The 22,134-nt window shown below is 37.7% G+C and overlaps 1 protein-coding gene across 1 annotated transcript; it reads left to right on the plus strand.

The window, feature by feature from the left end:
* Positions 1 to 1,658: 1,658 nt before the first annotated feature.
* Positions 1,659 to 20,536, plus strand: ncaph2.L (non-SMC condensin II complex subunit H2 L homeolog; the record flags this gene model as incomplete). The annotated part of the gene is given in 20 exon segments (NM_001094379.1): positions 1,659 to 1,780; positions 2,462 to 2,563; positions 4,391 to 4,446; positions 5,206 to 5,287; positions 7,652 to 7,720; positions 8,025 to 8,104; positions 9,094 to 9,248; positions 9,488 to 9,589; positions 11,162 to 11,268; positions 11,682 to 11,753; positions 12,264 to 12,333; positions 12,453 to 12,563; positions 13,006 to 13,059; positions 15,339 to 15,409; positions 16,238 to 16,346; positions 16,692 to 16,769; positions 17,012 to 17,067; positions 18,303 to 18,404; positions 18,572 to 18,721; positions 19,860 to 20,536. Coding segments are annotated over 20 exon segments (1,875 nt in total). The 3' UTR covers positions 20,001 to 20,536.
* Positions 20,537 to 22,134: the final 1,598 nt, after the last annotated feature.

Genomic DNA, 22,134 nt, shown 5'->3' on the forward strand with positions numbered 1-22,134 from the left:
CGCTCTAGCGCGGAAGTTGGACATCTTGCTCCTCTCACACCTATTCGCGGCCATGTTCATGCTCTCTACTGCTGCGACTGATTGGAGGAATTCGAAGCGCCAGGACGGTGTTCGAGTCACTGACTTCGGCGGGAAAAACAAAAATGGCTCCATAGGTTTCACGGAAAGGGACTTGGGAAAATTGGTGATTTTAGCCCTATAGTAAGAAAAGCGATCGCTTCGCTCGTCTATACGTAAACACATCTATTTAATAAGGTGAGTCCATCTGAATGTTACGGGGTGGGCTGTGTCTGTGCGGGGTGGGGCGGCTCTAGCTGTCACATTCATATGGAGTTTTGCTTCAACTCGTTTCATATCTGTGATTAGATCATTGAACAATTACAGCTGGTCATCGTTTTGGGCAGATACTGCTGTGCTGCTTTATCTGGTGAGAACTATAGCAGGTACAGCCCAGAGGATTTGCAGCTTGCTCACCCCAGCTGTTTTTGAGTTAATCCCGATGTTGCTCACCACCAGCCCATTGAATGTTGCCTCCAGTGGCCTCAAAGCATCTTCTTTTACAATCCTAGGCTTGGATACAAGTTTCGGTTGTATAAAAACCAGATGTACTGCCAAACAGTCTCCTGTAGGCTGTCAGTCCACACAGGGACTAAAAATAGTCAATCACAGCCCAGGGACTTTTTTCATGCTTGTTTTGCTCCCCAATTTTTTTTCAACATTTGAATGTGACAAACAGCTTAAAAAAAAAAAAAAAGATTGGGGACCCCTGCTGTAGAGCAATGACACTCATAAAATAGTGGACGAAGCACTCAATATTGCCCATTCATTCACCTCCAACCAATGCTGTAAGTGCATTTTCCTGACTGATAAATATTGCTAAATGACAAGCAAATTAGCATTTGTAAACAATAATCCCCTTTCAGGAATGTGTGCAGTGCTTGATAAAACGCACTTGAGAAGGGCATGCTACTTTATATGTACACATTTTAAGTAGGGATGCACCAAATCCAGGATTCAGGCCTTTTTCATGAGGATTCAGATTCGGCCGAATCCTTCTGCATATTAGGGGCGAGAGGGAAATCATGTGACTTTTTGTCACAAAACAAGGAAGTAAAATTGGTTTCCCCTTTACCACCCCTAATTTGCATATGCATATAGGATTTGGTTCGGTATTTCACAGAATCTTTTGCGAAGGATGCGGGGCTTCAACCAAATCCAAAATGGTGGATTCTGTGCATCCCTAGTTTTAAGGGGGACAAAAAAAATGGATTATTTAACTGTTATTATTTGTATAACTAATTTATTTATTGCCCCTGATAGCAATAACATGTATTTTTTTATGCTTGCACATAAAATTTGCAGTTATTGAAGCTGTCAGTGTGACCCCTGTCTCCATCCAAGCACAGGTAAAACAGTAGATAAGAAACCTACTCTACAGTAGTGTTTGTAACTAGTTTCAAACTGTAATTCTTTGTTAGTGTATTTACCAGAAAATGTAACAATGTCTGGGGGTGGCTAATTTTAAACTGCCCTGATTGTATTTTTGATATTTGCCTTTCTCAAAGCTTTTACTAAACTGAAGACTGCCCTTTCTGCCAACCAATATTACTTTAATAACGCTGCTCTGCATTAAGTTTGAATGTGTGTGTATTTTTTAGAAAAAACGTGAAAAATGGATGATGCAGAGTCACGGTTCACCCATCTCCTGCAACCAGTCAGGGATCTGACTAAGAACTGGGAGGTGGACGTAGCAGCTCAGTTGGGTGAATACTTGGAGGAGGTAAGGGATGTCTGAGCATGTGCACAGTTTTCATACAATGCAGACCGTTAACAGACAATCTAGCAATACCCAGCCCTTAAATAAAATGTATATATATCATACTTCACAAGACAAAGCATTGTTGATTAAACTGTATATGAATGGTTCTTTTACATTTATGGCACAGCATCTGCAAAAGTATCTGTTTTCACTATAAAATGCACCATGTTTGTATTGACCGGCAGATCCAAGTGCAAAGTGTTCCATTGCAACTTTACAGGTGTTATTGTCTTTACCTTGCACTTAGATATATACACTGGCGGCAGTGGAGGCCAGTTTTGATACCCGACATGCCCTAAATATATATTATATAGGTTACATTGACAGGCAGATGCCATGTTTGCCATATTTTTGCTGCTTGCATAAACATGAAAACATGGGTGACACTGGTCTTACAGAGTTTCCAGTGCCTTATTTACCAACAAGAGTGAAACACTTACGGATACCTTTTTCAGGCAAGGGTGTAAAACCTAAAAACTGTACACATGTGTGAGATCTGATCCTATAATTACAGAAAATTAGACAACACCTTTAAAGCTTGTGTGAAAACAAATTGGGATTATAATAAAAAGGGTAAAATATGTTTAACTTTAATTTTCTATGTTGAGTAAATAGTCCTTTTTTGTGTTTTATAACAAATAGTTGGACCAAATTTGCATTTCCTTTGATGGTGGAAAAACTACAATGAACTTTGCAGAAGCTGCTCTTCTCATCCAGGGGTCAGCATGTATTTATAGTAAAAAGGTAAGTGCTAAGAAACGAACAAGAACAACCTTGTACTGCAGATAGGAGACAAAAAAAGATGTATAGTTGTGCAGATACTGTAAAAATAATAAACGGTTACAACAGTTGTGAGCAGCTCTATAGCACTTATATAATGTTGTACATGCTGCACAGCTAGTGTTTTTTTATACTGCAGGCCACCTAGGCACATACAAGAGGGTAGCCAATTGATAGAAATGCAAAAAAATAAACCGCACAAACGATTGCCGTGAGTGTCATAATCATTGTTACCTAATACAAATATTCCATTCACAAAATAATCCTCCACTTGCAGCTGTGGCTATGAACAAGTTGCAGCATCCTCTTAAAGGAGAATTCAACCCCCCCCCACAGTGATAAGTCCCCACTGGCCCCCCTCCCTGCCTCCCCCCTGTTAAGTGTTACCCCAGAATTGTGTACTCTGTAGGATTACTGACTGCATCTGCATATGCAGAGTGAGCGCAGCAGTGCTCCAACTGTGCATGCACTGTTACGGTCTCACTTTAAGAAGATTACCAAAGCGCTGGAAGATGGTGCTCGCGAGCTCCGCTGCGCTCACTCTGCATGTGCGGTCAGAAATCCTACAGGGGACACAATTCTGGGGTAACACTTAGCAGGGGGGGGGCCAGTGGGGTCTTATCACCGTGGGGGGTAGTGATGTGCAGCCCGGCCTGATATCCACGTGTCGGGTGGGTTTGGGCCGACCTCGAACGCTTTTTCGTGGGTTGAGCTCTTCTGCTCTCCCTGCCCACCACCGTCAAAAGCCAACTTCCAGGTTCGTCTTTTATAGACGCTGCACGTGCTCGCCCCGTCCCTTCTGTGACGTCATCGGTGGGGCGGGTCTATAAAAGCAACCTGGAAGCACGAATTCGTGCGGGTTAAGTGGGGGGCAGTTAGGGTCGGGTGCAGGGCGGGGAAATCCCGACCCGCACATCACTAGTGGTGGGTTTAGTTTTCCTTTAAAGTTGGCATAAACTGAACATCTGCAGGCAGGGCCGGCCTTAGGCCTATTGGACCAATAGGGCCCCGCACCTCTGGGGGGCCCCGCACCACAGGGCAGCACAGATAATATTTCCCTCAGCACATGATGCTGCCTGGCCTGCCCCCAACTTTGAGAGTCCAGCCCATCCCCAAATCCATAGGTCTAGCCTGCCCCCAACTCTCATAGTCCCAGCTTTCCTCCAACCTTGATAGGTCTTGCCTGCCCCCAATCCAACCAAGCCTGCTCCCAAGCTGAATCGGCCCAGCCCCAAACTAATTGGCCCAGTCCACTCTCCTATTTCCTCCCTCTCTCTCTTACCCTGTGTGCCCCTATTATGTGCCCTTATTTCATCCCTCTCACTCTCTTACCTTGTCTGCCCCTTTCCTTTCTATTTTGTGCCTGTATGCCCTTATTTTCCTAAATACTTGGTGTGTCAGTAGCCAGCAACACTTTGTCTAGGGGCCCCGCCAACATGGTCCCAATTGGGCCCCACATTTGATAGGACCAGCCCTGGACTGCAGGATGCTCATTTCCTTGTTTGACATACCCCCATTCCCATTGTTTGAAAGCGATCACGGAGTGACTTCTGACCTTGATTTGACTCTGCTCAATTGTTTGTGTCCATACTTGTCATTGTGCACACTTTTATAAAGTACACAATATACAGAGGTTTGTATACGCTATAAACTATATTCTCATCCTCTTCGGACTGATTATTTCTAACTGCATTTTAATGTGTTGTCATCAACATGGTGTGGCATCAGCAGACATGGCATAGCACCCACAATTGCTTGGTGTCTGTTGTGATAAGGGATTGTTTTCAACAGGTGGAATACCTCTACTCATTGGTGTACCAAGCGCTGGATTTTATTTCCAATAAAAAGTAAGTTTTATTTTGTTTCGTTTTTTTTTTTGTTATCCTCATTTCCCACATTTATAATATGACATAAGTTTCATCACTCTGTTTTATATAAATGTATTGAATAAATGATAGCTTGATTCAGTTTGAAATGTGTAGCTTTATGTTAAGTGATAACATATAGGGTTCATGAATGCCCCCTTAGTCCCAATATTATTGAAAAACTGTAGGGGTACAAAAATTGGACTCCAGAAAATACAATATTCAAAGGGTCCCCTTTTCCAATGAGCCACATACAAGAGCAGACATGTTGATAAAAATTGCAAACTGCTTTCACAGAGACCTATGACGTATATTCTTCCGTATACATGGAGTTGTATACTCTGCATTAGTTTTTAGAATTGTAACTTTTCTGAAGTTTCAGAATTTTTGTTGTGGTATGTGCCTTATTGAAAAGAGGCAGTTGAAGGGAGGGGGCGCACTTTGATTCAATATTTCCCAGAATTGTGGTTTTCCAGATAATTGGATCTTCATACCTTAAGTCTACTAGAAAATCATGTGAACATTAAATAAAAGTTTTGATCAAGTACAAAGTACTGTTTTATTACAGAGAAAAACTGAATCATTGGACCTTTCCGTAATTCAGAGCTTTCCGAATAACAGGTTTCCGGATAACGGATCCCATACTGTACAGATACAGTTCTTAGGGAAAAGATCAGTGAATTGGGAGGCTTTGAGCTGAGAACAGAATTTATTTTACCTAATTCATCTATTCACCATTAGGAGGGTCCAGCAGCCAACTTCCGTAGGAGCAGATGGGGAGGATAAGGATGCCACGTTTGCACATCGCAATGACGAAGAAGAAGTAAGTCCAAGTATCTATTGTGCTGAAATCCTCTTTCATCTAGTGAATCATCTGGTGAAGACTTTCTTACTGTCGGTTGGCTTAAAAGACAAGGAAATCCCTCAACTTTTCAATATGTGATAGAGGCCCAGTTCCTGTCCCTAATTGATAGTTTTTGTTTTTTCCCAAAATAATGCTTACATTTCATGCATTGCTTTCTACAATGTATAACTTAACCGTCACAGTCATAGATGACATACAGCCTTCTTCTTCATCATCAAGATTGCCATCTCAACTGGTATGCACATGTGTAAAATACCCTGCAGCGCCCTGAAGATGAAATATGAAATATACCGGCTAGCACTGGTAACGCAGTGTGTCCCAAGGGCTGCAGGCAAAGAAAAAATAGAACAGGCACCGATATGCATTCTAAACAATACTAATTACACAGCATTTGCAGATCGGTATGTTTCCTCTTTCATACAGACCTTGTAACCATAGAAACCAGACCCTACTATTCTTATTAGTGCAAGTAATAAGGAAGGTGGGTCTGCTCTTACATAGATAACTCTACTCTGTCTCTTGATGAAGTATAATGCTCATGCTCTAGTTACTGCTCCTGTGAACTGCGCAGAATCATGGTTTTTCTAAAGTTATTGCATTTGTACAGAAAAACTTGGGGAAATTAAGGACTTATCAAGAGCGCCTCTGAACTCATTAGAAATAGTCATGTCTAATAACAAACAATGTTTCTTGGGGTTTCCCTGTCCTTTAACGCAACCTTTACTTACCTTGATGCTGTTGGGGAAGAGACAGTCTTGCTGACTGACCGGAAACCTGATGTCTGTAAAAGGGAACACTACAAAGCATGGCCATAAATGCTTGGTGTCAATAACTTTATTACTTATCTCACTATAACATTGATGTGCAGGTACTTTGTGAGACTGCACCATCTTTGAAACTTTAGCATCATCCTTAAAAATTCCAATTTGTTTTCTTATAGATACTTTAAAGGAACAGTAACACCAAAAAATTAAAGTGTTTTAAAGTAATGAAAATATCATGTAATGTTGCCCTGCACTGGTAAAACTAATCTGTTTGCTTCAGAAACACTACTATAGTTCATATAAACAAGCTGTTGTGTAGCAATGGCAGAAATTGAAAAACGGCTCAATGGCACAGGTTAACTAATGGATAACAGATAACACCATTAGACAGACAGAGCTTATTTACTATCTGTTGTGTAACCTGAGCCGTTTCTCCTTTGAATGGGTGCGCCCATTGCTACACAGGAGCTTATTTATATAAACAATAGTAGTGTTTCTGAAGCAAACACACCAGTTTTACCAGTGCAGGGCAACACTGCATTATATTTTCATTACTTTAAAACACTTATTTTTTGACGTTACTGTTCCTATAAGGAACGTTTCAGAAAAATGCTTAACCTGCACAGTACAATAGGTGCAGGTCAAACCCATCGGCTTTGAAAAAGTAAACTACAACAGTCATGTAAATTACCAGGGTGTAATAGTACAGACACAGTTACAAGAGTAATACAGTTACTAATACAATGTTATTATCCACAGTTTTTCATCCCTTTTAAAATGTATGTGCATTTATATTAAATTAACTGACCCCTTGCTACAATTGCTCACCAATTTTATTTAACGTTAGATGGTGGGAGTTTGCTGACTCCTGACCTAACAGTTCTTTATTTTATTCTTGCCATATTCATAGGAACTATGTAATCTTCTATTCCAGAGAAAGTAACCCTTTTAATAAAATAATGATTAAGCAAGACAAAGACACCCATTAATTAGCAATAAAAAAAATGGAAAGAGTGAAATAATACAGATTTCAGCAATGAAAAAGCAAAAATATTGAACTGAAATCCTGTTTTTATTTATTTATTTTAATTCCTGGATTTTGAATGCTCTACAATTTACAATTATTTTTTTGTCCACATGCTCTGTTTTCATTTAAAATTCTAGCTATTCACCTTTTTCAGTCTGCTTACTGTGATAGTCTTGTGTATTTTTAATTTAAAATACATATCATTTTGGTGTTACTTCATGCTGAAGATGTGTTTTAATCACGGTTTCTTTTTTGATAAAGAATTATACCAGCCAGAATTTATCATCAGACTAACAGCTACCCATATTCATAAAAGATATCAGATATATCATTCTTATGACAACTGAAAATAGGAATTGCCAGCAGCAGGGCAATATTGGCAATTAAAGGCATTTTAAATTCAACTGGTAATGTTCTAATCTTTTCTCCATTCTTCATATTTATTTTCAGTTATTAATTGCTACATGTTTTATCCTGTCCCCAGGAATTTACAAATTTTGGTTATTTGATTTGATATTTTTTTTTAAACAGTTTCTAAGTTTAGATGATATTGACTCCAAGAAAACAAACGTGGACTTAAAAAAGGACCACATCCTCAATGTAAGTCTATATTCAACTGTAGCATGACCTGTTCATTCTTATTATGTGCTGAATTTAGAGACTTGTTCACTTTCCTTTGATGGAAATTCAGTCTCTATTCACGTTCCTCTTTTCATTTTCTGTCCACTCTGTATGTGCCTCATTAGGTGTTACTCTCCTGATATTATATGTTATACACTGGATTTCTGACTTATGTGTCTATTTAACATCTACACTTTTGCCTGGCTCACTTCATCCTCTAACTTTTTTTTTTTTTTTTTTTTTTTTTTAATCATGATCCTGTTTATTTGGCTTACCTTTAAAGGTAGTAAACATTGTTCCACTCACCCCAATGGCGCTTGTCCCTCCTGAGGAGGTTGAGAAGAAAAACAACCCTTTGTGCAGGTAATTCTATGTTCTAGAATTTTTATTCTAGGTTTTATGGGTAAAGGTTAATGCTTCTCTTTTCTGCATTTAGTCTGATTAGATGCACTGTAAGGCTCAACTTTGGTGTATCAGTTGCTATTGGATGGACAAAATTATACTCATTCTCTTCTATGGCAATCCCTACACCAGTACTATTGTGTTTCTGTGACAGCTGCCTGACAAGGCATTGGACATACAGTAGTAATTGCCTGACAATTGATTGTACATTGCAATTGAAAAGTTTTTCTTTTTTTAATTCACGCTGGAAAATCATACCTTATGCCACATTTGTCTCGGCCATTTTCCCGCATCCTGTAGCAAAGAAAGAAATATTTTGACTTGCCTATATCCATTTAACTGTAGATTATTAAGAAAAATGTACCCCCTGCTAAAATGTCTAAAATTATTAAGATGGCCTGCAGCCTTGTGCTTTTATATGGACACCTAACTCTTCAGTGACTTTATTTATAATATCTTTACATATCCACTAAATAATACACAAAAGTCATGAATATCCTGTACATTCTATCACGATAAATGGTGCTTAGTGAAGTAATTTCATGGAGTTCTGTTGAACTCCATGAAGGGTGTGCATGTATAATTTGTCTCTTGAGTTCTCTGAATGTTTGAATTCAATAATGTATTCCTCTGCTCATGAACAGCTGGTTCTACACTATAGAGTATGCTTAAACTGGGAGCCTGCAGTAATTTCCGGGGAAGAGAAGTATAACCTTCTTATGTTTAGAGTGTTCTGATGATTATTGTATGATTTTGAGCATTGGTTGAGTCGATGAACATGTGTAGACCTACTCCAATTTATATATGTAACTCTATTCATGACAGTATTGCATGCTTCATTCTATTCTGTATGCATCTTTTTGGTGCTAATGAAAGCATTTTTAAATAAATGTAATAATTCTGTATGCTCTGTTCTTGCCTGGAAATTACTTTGTTTTTTATCTATACAGCCGTAAAGGAGAGGTCCTAGCCAGCAGGAAGGATTTTCGAATGAACACTTGCACGCCTCACCCCAGTGGAGCATTTATGCTGGAACTGGTTGGAAAGTCCCCTATGCAGTTCCTAAAACATATCCAGCATCAGGAGGAGGTCAGCCTTACTCAAGGTACACAGTGGAGGATTTTTGTTTCAGCTCCGTAATGTTTGTCAGAATCCTGTTACTTATAGAAGTCAACCCCTTCAGTGATAAAATCCCTCCCCTGCATAGGCTCCCCCCCCGGGCAAATGCCCCTAACTTGTTAGTCACCCCTCCATGCATGTCCTCTCTTGCCAAGTTCACGGGCGCCATCTTCATCCGATCGCTGTTTTTTGAATGCTATTCTTCACAGTATCTCTGTCCCTTAGGTGAACAGAATGCAATCCCAGAAGGTGAGAATGATAATATGGAGTCCGAGAAATCAGATTGTGCTGACCCTGTGCAGGTGCTACAGTTCTCTGATGAAGGAGGTAAGAACAAGTTAATGTTCCGGAATTTTAGCTTTAATGTGATTACTAATACCCATGTAAAGTGCTCTTTACTGTCACAAAGTACACAAAATGCCATCAATACCAGGTTGTTTATCAACTTTTTCTGTGGGGCCAGAGGTCTCTGGCTGTTTGTTTTGTAGTCTCCTGACGCTTGTGAGGTGGAAACAGACATTAAGGGATAAGAAAGTGTGAATAATATAGAACCTGGAATAAGGTCTGGGTAAGCAGGAGAAAATGTATGTGCCAAATTAAATACTACTCCTCTAGAGACCATTACCCAGAATCCTGTCTTAAATGCAACAGAGGCCCTCTTACCCAATCATAGAGCAGAATGGAGGTGGGTGTGCGCAATCGTGCACCAGAGATCCGTATCAGGCAATCTGCATAAGCAATTGGTAAACAACGGAATAGGCTCCTGTGCTGCAAGTCTGACATTTGACAACTGCTACAGTATACACGGCAGTTCTCTTAGGCTGGGCGCTTCCAGCTTCTGTGTCGCGACCCTGTGCTTTTGGGGGGGGGGCATCCGATCATCTTACGGTAATATCAACCAGTACCAGGGCACCCCTGCTTGTAGTAAGCCGCTGTATGGGAGCACTGTTAGGCATTAGGTTACGCTCTGGGACAGATACTTCTCTCCTGAGCCACATATTATTGTCTCAAGGGTAATCAAATCAAAACTGTAGTGTTTAGTCTATGTTGTCCATGGCATTTACGCTAAAAGCAGAAAAAGGGAGCAATAGAAAAGGTAGAAAAGAACAACAGCAGAGGACAGCAAGGGGGAATCGTAGTAATATGATGTCTATTGTATCTGTTGTCAGACTGCTCATACCCATTGGATCAAGTTACCATAAATATAGACATTAAAACTACTGAAAATTTTCAGTCAAATTTCAATTAAGCTTGCATACAATTGAATTGCCGTGTATTCTTTTCTAAAGATCAGGAGAAAAAAAAAAAGTCGGGGAAAAAGTCAGTGATTTAGACAAGTTTGGCCCCATTCTGCAGAGCTGAACAAAAAAAAGATAAAACGTTCTTATTAGTTCTGTCCGTTTGCTAATTTATCTACAGCATAAGGGTCCAGTTTACCCTAGCAACTAGGCAGTAGATTAAATAGACTGAAATACGTATAGTAGAGAGCCTGAACACAAAGAGAAGTAATTGAAAGTAAAAATACAATTGTAGCCTCACAGAGATTAGTTTTGGGCTGTTGGGGTAATTATCTCGAATTTGAAAACTGGAAAGGAGCAGAAGTGGAAGACCAATAATTGAAATAAAAAGAAACTACAAACATAAAAGAATCACCACATGAAAAGTTACCAAACAGGACGTTCTTATAACCTTTTAAAACAGCATTGCCACATCGCATTTTTAAGATTTGCCCAATAAATAAGTTTTAATCTAATTTATTCAAAAAACACCTAAATATTTTACATGGGAAACAGAAAATTGTGTTTTCAGAGGTTAGACTGTTACTTACACCTTGATCTGGAGTAGCCAAGTGTTTCCTTCTCAGTCTTAGTATGAATATTGTCCCTCTTGATTCTTTAGCTCCAGCAGTAGAGAATGGCGATGGGACTGGATTTCTTCCACTTGATGATCACGATGAAGCTGGTGATGGAGAGGTGGAGCAAGCAGAGCACATTGAGCGACGAAAGGTGTGCCAATTATGTTTATACATTTCTAAATGCTTGATTTTGCAACTGGGTGCAGTTAGCTGTTGATTAAATCTGCCGCTGCAAACTAATGTGCGAATTATTCCTGCACCTCACTTAATATTACTGATCTTTTTCATATCTCTCTCTCCACCCCAAAGATTAATCTGCAGTGCAATGTACTGTACTGTTTGAGTTTCACTTTGCAATAGTGTTGTGAAAAGTAAATGCCTTTATCTAGTTTTCTGTCTTTTCTATTTGCAAATGGAAAGCCACTTGTTAATGTGCATGGTTAGTTTTCGTTGGTATGATTAATCAAAGGTCTATATACATGCAAATGCAGAACATTGGCTTGGCTTTAATTTGAGTTGTTTAAAGATTTAATAACCATGCATTTTAATCTGCGCTTTCTGCAGATGCAGATAGACGAGAGAGGTTACATTCTTCGGGACAGAGTTGCTGAGCAAAAACCTGCTCCAGCTATCAAGGTAGAGCTTGCCCTGTGCTTTTCCTATACATTTTCCTTTACAGGGCATTTATTCTCCTAATGAAAGTTGAATATAAGCTTCATCTCATGAAAACTTTCAGAATATAATCAATAAAAAATTGTGAATCCAGTGATACTTTTCAGTATCTTCCTCACAGCAATCTGTCTCCTCTTATGTAGAAGTCTAATACTTGTGTGGGGGCTTCCTTTTTCTAGAAGGTTTGACCTCACTTTTTTCAAAATAACTTATGCAGGATTTGTGCTTGAGCTATCACCACAAAAAATGTATTAGGTTTAATTCAATCAAATTTTGACTCCTACATGAAGAGAGAATAAAGAGACAGATTGCTTAGAGGGGGAAGTGAAGAGTAACTTGACTTTTACTATTATTTCCATGCAATGAAGCTTGTATTAAATTTTCATTTTCCCAATAGTTTCCCTTTAAATATGAAGTAATAGACATCAGGAATGACTTGTGCCATTAATTTGTTGTGCTTATCTGTTATTTTAGAATGAAACTCCTGATCCCTGGTGTGTTCTTGATCCTTTTGAGTCCTGTGAAGAGAAGCCATTTAAGAAAGGTGGTCTATTTAGTGTGATTTTTCTTACCTGTCTCTAAGACATTTTAAATATTATTTGTAGATACTGCTTATCCTGTTTTCTGTCTGCTTTTAACCGTACCCCCTTTCCTTTGTGTCAGGTAAACACTATACACTTCCTCGAGGGATTGCAGAAGACCTCTCCTCAAACAAGAGAAAGCGAAAGCTACCTTGCAAGCTGCAAGACTTCATGAAATGGTTCTCCTCTACACGTGAGTTTTATCCGCTGAAGTTTGGCAAGGGATCTTTATTCCAAGCCAAAGCTGACCATATTTGTATTCAGATTTTCAGTATAACTGTCAAATATGGTACATTCGGCCATATAATCTAATTGATTGGATCATTTTAATGAAATGTGTCCCTATCCTTTTCAAGGTACCCGGGGGCTGGAGGTTAGGATGACCGCTTTAAAGGCGGTGCATAAGTGACTATAAAAAATGCCACACACGCAGATGTGGTATGTCTGGTTTTAGCTAAAATACAGTGCACCAATTGATGGGGTATATTTGAGCCACTGTGTGCTTAAAATGCCAGAGCCTATATTTTAATTCCGAGTCTGGGCCTGTTTGATATAACTGTGTCCTCCATCTCCCTGCATCAGAGGATGACCCGATTGATATGATCTTCCATTCTCATCTTGAGTGTATTTTGCAGATTGGGATGGTTCAGAAGCCATGAAATCAAGAAGGAAAGGGCCAACATTTGCAGGTAAATATAAGTGAATCAGGATTTTAAAAAGCTTAAAAAAATGGCAGCATCCAGCCCTTTATTGTGATGTTTCTTTATAGTACCAGATAGGAAAACCCAAATGCTGCATTTCTTTTGAGTGTACCTAGATTTAGATATGTAAATTAGATTTTGTCTTCATCTCAGAATTACACCAAATCTTTTGTGAAGGATTATGTAGTTTTGCTCCAGTAAGTTAGGTGACAGTGCATCCTTTTTCAATACTCCTGTTTTTACCCCAAAATGTTATGGTGTGGGTCTCTTATCTGGTAACCAGATATCCAGAATGCTCTGAATAATGGGCAGGATATTTCCTACATTGATCCTAACTAAACTGCATAAATCCATATTGCTGGCAAAACAATACTGTTGACAATATTTAATGTTTAATGGGCTTGTTCACCTTCCAAAACGTTTTCCAGGTTAGTTGGTTTCAGATAGTTTAACAGAAACTTTTTCCAATTACTTTCTATTTTCTGTGTGACTGTTTTTCTAATATTGAAGTGTAACTTTTCATTTTTCACTTTCTGAAACAGTTCTTGTAGGTGGGAGTCGCTGACTCTATTAACTGTTCTAAATGGATACGCTAGTTGATACATTTCTTATCTTTGTCCTTGCTGAGCAGAATCTCTGGGTTTCATTACAGGCAGCTGTTAGAATTGATATAATAGTTGCTAATACTCCAGAGATGCTTATCAGAAATTGTAACAGTTTTGAACTGAAACACCAGAGACAAAAACATTTAATTTTAAACTTGTTTTGGAAAAACTGTAAAAAAAAAAAAAAATAGAAAGTAATTGAAAAAAAAATCTTTTTTTCTGGGGAACAATCTGAAAACAATTGAACTAAAGAAAAAGGTGTTTGGAAGGTGAACAACCCCTTTAAATGTTTTTTGTAGTCCATACTTGGGTATGGTCTAAATTACAGAAGGACCTTTTATCTGGAAACATCCAGGTCCCAAGCATTCAGAATAAGAGATGCAATATCTATACTATATTATCAGTATCATAAAAAGTTAGATGTTTTAAATATTCGCTAGTACTGCACTAGTACCTCAAGCTACTGTAAAGCATTTAGAATGGTCCTATATGCAGTTGCCCATAACATTTCTTTCTCCCCTCCTGGTTATGTATGCAATATCCTTTTAGATAAAAGATTCTTCATAAAAAGGAGGTTATTTATTAAGGGTCGATGCTGTAGATAAATTTTAGTGTTTTCACTAAAAATTCAAGTTTTTCAAGCGCAGTTTCTGTAAAAATAAATTTTTTGAGATTAAAAAAAAAAAAGAATAAATAGAATTTTTTGAAATTTATTATCCCCTGGTGCTGAAAATCTGAAAATCCTCATGCTAAAACCTGTCAAGGTTATGTAGAAGTCAACAGCAGAGGTCCCTTGAACCATTTTAAGATGTTTTTAGCCTGATTTTTGGTTTTTTGTTTTTTTTTTGTGGTTTGCGCTCGAAAACTCAATTTAATTTGCGGTATTCTAGTTTTTTTCCACCGATAACTCCATCAATTAGAGTATTCGAGTTTTCCCCCAATTTGCATGCATTCTAGTTTTTTTACATTCGAGTTTCTTCATAAATAAGCAAACATTCGACTTTATTTGAAGTAGAAAAAAACCTCACAAACAAATAGCCCTATAGTCCTATGAGGCTATTACTCTTGTTTTTAATATCTATGATCCTGCTATAAAACAAGGAGCTCTCTGCCTGTCTCCAGGAGAAATTTTTGTTCCTGCAATACCAGCATTTGTTGCTATTTTTATTTCAGTTTGTCTCCTTTCACATTTCACATACTCTTGGAGACAAACACCCCACTGCCATCCTCAGTGTTTTTTATATTTTAAAAAGTATTTATATTTTTTTTCTATGAGATCTTGTGAAACATTGTAACTGCTTGAATTTTTAACTGGCTCTATACATAAGCTGTTTGACATATTGACAGCACTATGAATATACAGAAATCTTTTAAATGCCCTCACTATGACAGACTGACTGTACTGTTATGCCGTCCCTGTTAGGTAATTGATCTAGAAACTGTCATTCAAATCCATCCTTGGAAAAAGTCTACTACTGTGAAAAATACTATTTGTGGGGTGTTTATGAATTTTTGTATCTGTGTGCTAAATGTGTTTGTGAATTATAGTTACAAAATGTGTGTGTAAATACCAGCTCAGGTTATTTATTTTTCCTTTCATTTATAATATTTGCTTTACATTCCATGGAACCAATACTGTGTTTTCTCACATTTTTTTTCCAGACATGGAAGTGTTGTATTGGAAGCACATAAAGGAGCGCATGACTGCACAAAGGCAGCTTCATAGGAGAATGGTAAAGAGGGAGGGGTTATAGAGCAGTTTTCTTTTCCACTTTTACTGAATTTACATCCTCAACGTGATCACTCCATTGTGATATATATCTAATTCTGTTTTTGATATCATAACAGAATCCACTATACAGCTCAATGGAGCACTATTCTATACTCACTCTCCTAGCCCTTCCACCAGGTCATGGTTGTATAATAGGACTAGGTGATAAGTGCTCACACCATTGTCTTATGTTTTATCACTAGTTCATTTTGCAAAAACAGGGTTTATTTCCAAAAACGGTTACAATTCTATGCCAATTTGCCATGCTAAAATAATCCCTATATGGTGGTTTTAATGATTTACCTCTGTTCATATTTTGCCTCAATACTTTGTCTTCTCTTTTCTTGGGCAAAGTGTCTCCTGATCAAAGTATTGGCCACCTGAAACTGTCATATCTGTAATGAAGAACTTTTGCCAAGTTTCCATCCTTTATGTAAATATGACCATATACAGCTATCTTTTTATGGAACTGAAACACAACAAAAGTTCTTCATTACAAATATAACAGAATATAACAGTTTCTCATTCAATAGGCTGTAGGAACAGGAACCATGGGACCACTAGGAGGCATGAATACAATGCAAGGAGCCATAAGTAGTAAAAAAGAATCTGTGGCCCATACATTGGCTGATAAAGTGCATTGGCAGAGGTCTGATCCCTGAAACAACTAATATCCATATTATCCGTAGATTGATACTTTATGATTTTTATTTGTACATGTATGGCCAGCTGTCAAATTAGTTCTGTTCATACTGGAGTCTTTTTTGTAATGTACATGAATTTCATGCAGGGCGCACAGTTTGTAAAAGAGGTCACATTGTTGAATGAAGAGGAAGAACTAGTTGATCCTTTGGAGGAGCCCCGTGATGCAGACTGCTTGGAATATGATGGCCCTGCAGGTAGGTATTGTTTGTAGCAATCTAAAGAGAATTTTTATTTTTCAGATTACAGCCAATAAAATGCTGATATCCAAAACAGAGGATTGGAGATGGTCTGTTTGGATGTGTAAAAATGTTTTTATACAGGTGTTAGGGAGAAAATTTATATTTTGGAAAGCATCACATCAACTCTAATAATTTAAGATATAATAGTAAATAATTTAAAATGCTATCTGATTTTTGCTTCACTATCACTTTTCACATGAATGATTATGACCCGTCGTGCCAGACAGCTGAGACTGTAATATGACTGCTTAAAATGCTTTCTGCATATGACTTTCTGTTTTGGTTGTTCTATTTATTTAGATGATGCTTCAGACCATGAGGATTTGGGAGAGAATGTTCCGGCCTGTTTACGTGAGGAGCCTGCACTTGGGGATATAGGTAGTAAATCCTTTTTCTTTGCCGATTATGAAATAATATAGGGTCTACAGTTGACCAGGTTGTAATGTCATATCCGGTGACTAAATATTTTCTTTGTTAGATTACCCTATATCTATATATTTTTGTTTCATCCAATATGAAAATTTAAACCGTTATGAATTGGTAACTGTAAATGTGATGTATAAGTTGGGGTTATTGCATGTATGGCATGTTTCCTGACCACATACCTATGTTTGGGTTAGAGCCTGTTACACTCCAAGATCAATTAAGTTACGAGGAGCTGGTGAGAAGGAATGTGGTGAGTACTTTTCTTTGATTAATAGTTGTTACTTTGCTTACTGTTTTTTGTTGGCTGAGACACAGTACCCATGGAAATGTGTGAATTTTATATCTACTTTCTCACATAGGGGCTGAAAAAACAGTATACAGCTATTTAGGCAAAAAAGGTCAAACCAATGGCTGCCAGTAGGCATCATACTAGGGTTTATAGCTAATGCCGTGTCATGACATACACAAATAGTGCAAGTCTGTGCTGTTTGGTATAGGAAATATTATTTTCTTTAGGTTGTTGATTTAAAATATTAAGCTTGGCAGAGCTGAGCACATTTGTTTATAAGGGCATAGGGACCTAGCAGTGCAGCTTTAATAGGTTACAGCCTCTAAAGTAGTTATTCATCATTTCTGAAACGCACTGGATTTGCTTGTGGTTTGTATCCAAGAAGAACTATGAAACCTGATCAAGGTCCTTTTTAGAGCTGATGTGTTTGATCACTTCTCACATGTCATTGCATAAAGGGAGCAATCATTGCAGGACCACGTTATTGTTTGTATGACCTATTGTATGAGTGTAATGGCTTCACTTCAATGCCTAATGTGTTACACAGTGGGTCTGTGCTCTCCATTTCTTTGGATTTCTAAACTAAGGTTAAAGTTTGAAGATATCAGGAGACAAAGGGTAGCAACTTGTAAAGGCATAGTTCACCATAAAATGTACTATTAATATAATGTACAGTAGATAGTGATATACCATCTAAGTTAGTTTGCATGTGGGGGTATTTTTGTGGTTTCTGAGTTTTTTCAGCAGCTCTCCAGTTTAGAATTTTAGCCATTAATTGGCTGCTCAGGTAATTTAACCAACATATCAGGAAGTGGTTTGAAATAGAGACTGAAAAATTAATAGGAGGGACCTGAAAGGAAAGTGAAGTCATTGAAAGGAACAATCACAATAAAACTTTAACTTCACAGAGCAGCAGTTTTTTGATTGCAGAGGTGAGTGACCACCATAAGGCAAATAGTATTTTATTCTGGAAGCAGGAAAGAGGCAGAATTGGAAGTCAATAAATCCCACTATAAAATATAACTAATTTAAAAATTTGCTAAGAGAACATAAGGACAAATGAACCCTTTAAGAACAGATTTGCATCAGTTCAGATACATTAAGGTTTTGTTTGCAAAAGTATTCTTTAAATAGTTTTTTTAATTAAATTCATCGCCTTTCCTTGCACCTTAAATGAATATCACTTTTCTTTCCAGGATCTCTTCATTGCAAATTCTCAGAAGTATGCCCAAGAAACTGTACTTTCCTTGCGAGTGCGTGAGTGGGAGGATAAAATGGGACCACAGTTGCAGGAACAGGTGAGTCAGACTTTCCATTATGTACATTTTGCAAAAACATCTTTTCATTAGTTATCACATTTATGGCATCAGGTTTGATTATTTTAAGAGTTTCCCAGCTGCAGGAGAATTCATACATAGACAATTTTTCATTCATAAAAAAAATCTGCTCTTTCTCTCTCCTATAGGAAGAACATTCAGCTTTTGACATCCATGATTACGGTGACAGATTAACTGCACAATATAGTCGAGTAGGAGAATGGCATTCATTTGCCAGTCTTATGGCAGATAAAGAACCCTACGAGGTGTGCAGATACATGCTGGCATCCCTTCAGCTGGTGAGTGGTCAGAGTAATATCTTTCAATAGATTTATTGCATATTTAAGGCATCAACGTTTTGTAAAAGTATTATAGCCTGATCCTTTTTATTAAAATAAAAAAAAAGGTTGGGGAATATGACGAGACAATAAATATGTACTTATTTCTTGATTTTACACTTACACCAACTATCTAGAGAAAATAAAAATGCAAGCATAGTGACCCTAAATGAGCCCGCCTGGATATTTTAACCATGTTTTGTGTTGATACAAAACACATGGAATGGTTGCCTCTTACTTTTTACAAGTGTCACCTGAAAATTCAGATACATGCTTTCCAGGCAACACTTATACTTCAGGGCAATCTGACTGGCCAGAATAAGATGTAACGTGTAATTATTCCCATGGCTGCAACAAGGCACCGACACTTTAGTTTAGCCCCTATGTCGAACAGATTGATATTGGGACAAAAAGTTATTTGCTTGTTTTTTTTGAAAACCTATAAATAGGTGCATTTCATGAAAATCAAGGCCCTGTCACTTTTAATACTATCCTACTAACCTGCTATCAAAAGACAATTCCTTGCAAAAAAATCTGTAGTGCATTTCCAGCTGTACGGTTCCATCAGTATGTTCGGTGTAAACACATATTTACTGTACAGCACTGCAGAATGATGGTGATTCTGAAAAAAATACATGTTAATACAATAATATATACAATAATATCTTACATGTTGGCAATTCTGTTACAAACATATGTACAATATATTCCAGTAGTTTATCTACTGTAGGTTTATGTTTTGCACTGGGTTGATGAGTAGTTCTCTGATAAAATGTATTGGCACAATATCATTGGTCAGATGGACGGTTTTGTCATGTTGGGATTGAAGTTCAGACCTTTAAAATCCCCTTCGCACTTTTTTTGTTGCTTTTTTTATCGTACCCTATGGACTCAATAAATTGTTCAGATTGTGTCCGGCCAAGCTGTTCTACAAGGGGAAGTAATGTATTGTAAACAAATGTAGTTCATCTCCTACTTTGTTATTGGACAATAGCTGAAAATGTTGATGCATTCAATGTCCAGATGGGTATGTGTGTTACTTTGCATGGTTGTGATCATCCAGAATTCCTCCTTACTCACATTTCTGTCTTCTCTCCAGGCTAATGATTACACAGTAGAAGTTTCTCAGAAACCTGGCCTACACGAAGGATTGGATACTATGGCACTGCGTCTATTAAGTCAGCAAAGAGCACACGAGAGGTTCAAAACCTACACAGCGCCATCCATCTCTCAGCAGTGACAAACTCTTCTTAGCCTTTTGCTTGCAGTGTTAGCTAAGAAAGTACTCCTGCCCTACACTAGTGGACTTTGTGTGATCCAGTCATGCTCATGTGGCTGCAGTATTTTTCAAGCACAGGGCTCTGAAAGGCACTGCAATAAAATGCTGACTGGATTCTATTTTTAAGCTGCAATTGAAGTCTTCTCAGAGGTATGCAGCCATGCTGTAATCACCAGCCTGTACACTTCTTTATCGTGGAGATCATGACTAGGAGGCACTTTATTGTGCAGAGCGCAGGGTACATATTATTTAGACAATGCATTGTGTTGGTATAATAACTATAATGCTCCTCTGCATTCATTGCTGATTTTACTGATTTTCTAATCCCTGATGTGGTATCACTGTGGTTTATGCACAGCCACATATAAGGCCACATTAAGCTACAATTTTTATTGAACCAAATGTCTGAGTACTGTAAATATGTTATTTTATCCATTATTCTGTAGAGCATTCCTGATTGTCCTTGGTTTTTATATCTATAAACATCTGCATTATTATCTATCAGAAGACTGACGATTATTACTATTAGTGTTAAAAGTGTTCTGTAAGCAGGAAGAGCAGACTTTATTAAAAAAAAAAAAAACTCTTCATAGAGAACACAACATTTATTTTAGTGGGAAAGGGGGGTGGTTGTGCATGCCAGATGTTTCCTTTATGTCTGCTTTGTGTGTGTTTATACAAGGTATAAAATGTGGCACAAATGTCTAATGTAAAATGTATATTATCACTTTTGTATATAAATTATGCAAAGTGGCACAATTCTCATGCTTGGTACTGAATACAACATGAAATACCAATTGTTAGAGTTTTAGCAGGAAGGAGCAAAAGTGATGTTGTTATACAGAAATTGTGATGTACAGTATGTACAACAAATGCTTGTGAAGCTATGGAGGCAGCAATTGATGGGTTATTTATAGAGGGTGCTGATCCCTTGATCACAGGAGGGTAATGCCTGCAAGGAGGGGTGTCACAGATGACTTTAAGTAGGGGCAGGGCTCCCTTAGTTACATCCCTAAAAATAACCCAGGGCAGAAAGAAAGCATTTCAGCTTTATCATCCTTCCTAAAATGCCCTTTCATAGTTCTTCAAATGTCTTCATCTGCAGTTTTGTTTAGTAAATCCTTTTCATGATTACTATCTGGTGTTTGTACAGTATATTGAGATGTTAAGGAACTTTCAAGCCTGGGAACCACTAATCCAGGCAGGAATACAATTATCACATTATGAGCAATTAAACCATCTAAGTACGATCCAGTCATCATAGTTAAAAGGGTTGTTCACATTTAAATGAACTTTTAGTATGATGTAGAGAGTGATATTATGAGACAATTTGCAATTGATTTTAATTTTTTATTATTTGTGGTTATTTAGCTTTTTATCAAGCAGCTCTCCAGTTTGCAATTTCAGCAATCTGGTTGCTAGAGTCCAACTTACCCTAGCAACCATGCATTGATTTAAATGGAATGTGAATAGGGGAGGGCGTAAATAGAAAGATGAGCAATAACAGTATCTATAACAATACATTTGAGTCTTACAGAGCATTTGTTTTTTAGATGTGGTCAGTGACCCCCATATGAATGCTGGGAAGGGTCAGAAGTTGAAAGCAAATAATTAAAAAAAAACATACAAAATAAAAAATTAAAGCCAATTGAAATTGAAAAGTTGCTAGGAATTAGCCATTCTTCCCTTTAAAAAGAAAATTTCCTGGCTCTTGGAAATGTATCTTTGTATTCAAGATAATTGAGAGATTTTAGGTAATATCAGCGCTTCATGTAAAATATCTCCAGTATCTGTACCGTGTGTAGAGAGCAAAACAGAACAAAAGTAACTTCAACAGATGCTGCAGAGGGGGAGGATCAATTCACTGTGACCCACTTCAGAGTAGAATTTCCTATGACAGGTAATCTGTTCTAAGTCTGTGTTGATCTGCTGATACACCTAGTGCTACTGCATGAATACCAGACTTCTTATCTGAGTTGAAATGATTGAACATTTGTTTAACAGGAACTAATGCTATAATTAAATACATCAACTATTGATTTTCACCAATAATGATTAAATTATATCTTGGTTGGGATTAAGCACGGTTTTATTA

The sequence above is a fragment of the Xenopus laevis genome, chromosome 3L (genome assembly GCF_017654675.1).
Source record: "Xenopus laevis strain J_2021 chromosome 3L, Xenopus_laevis_v10.1, whole genome shotgun sequence".
NCBI classification, from domain to species: Eukaryota; Metazoa; Chordata; class Amphibia; order Anura; family Pipidae; genus Xenopus; species Xenopus laevis.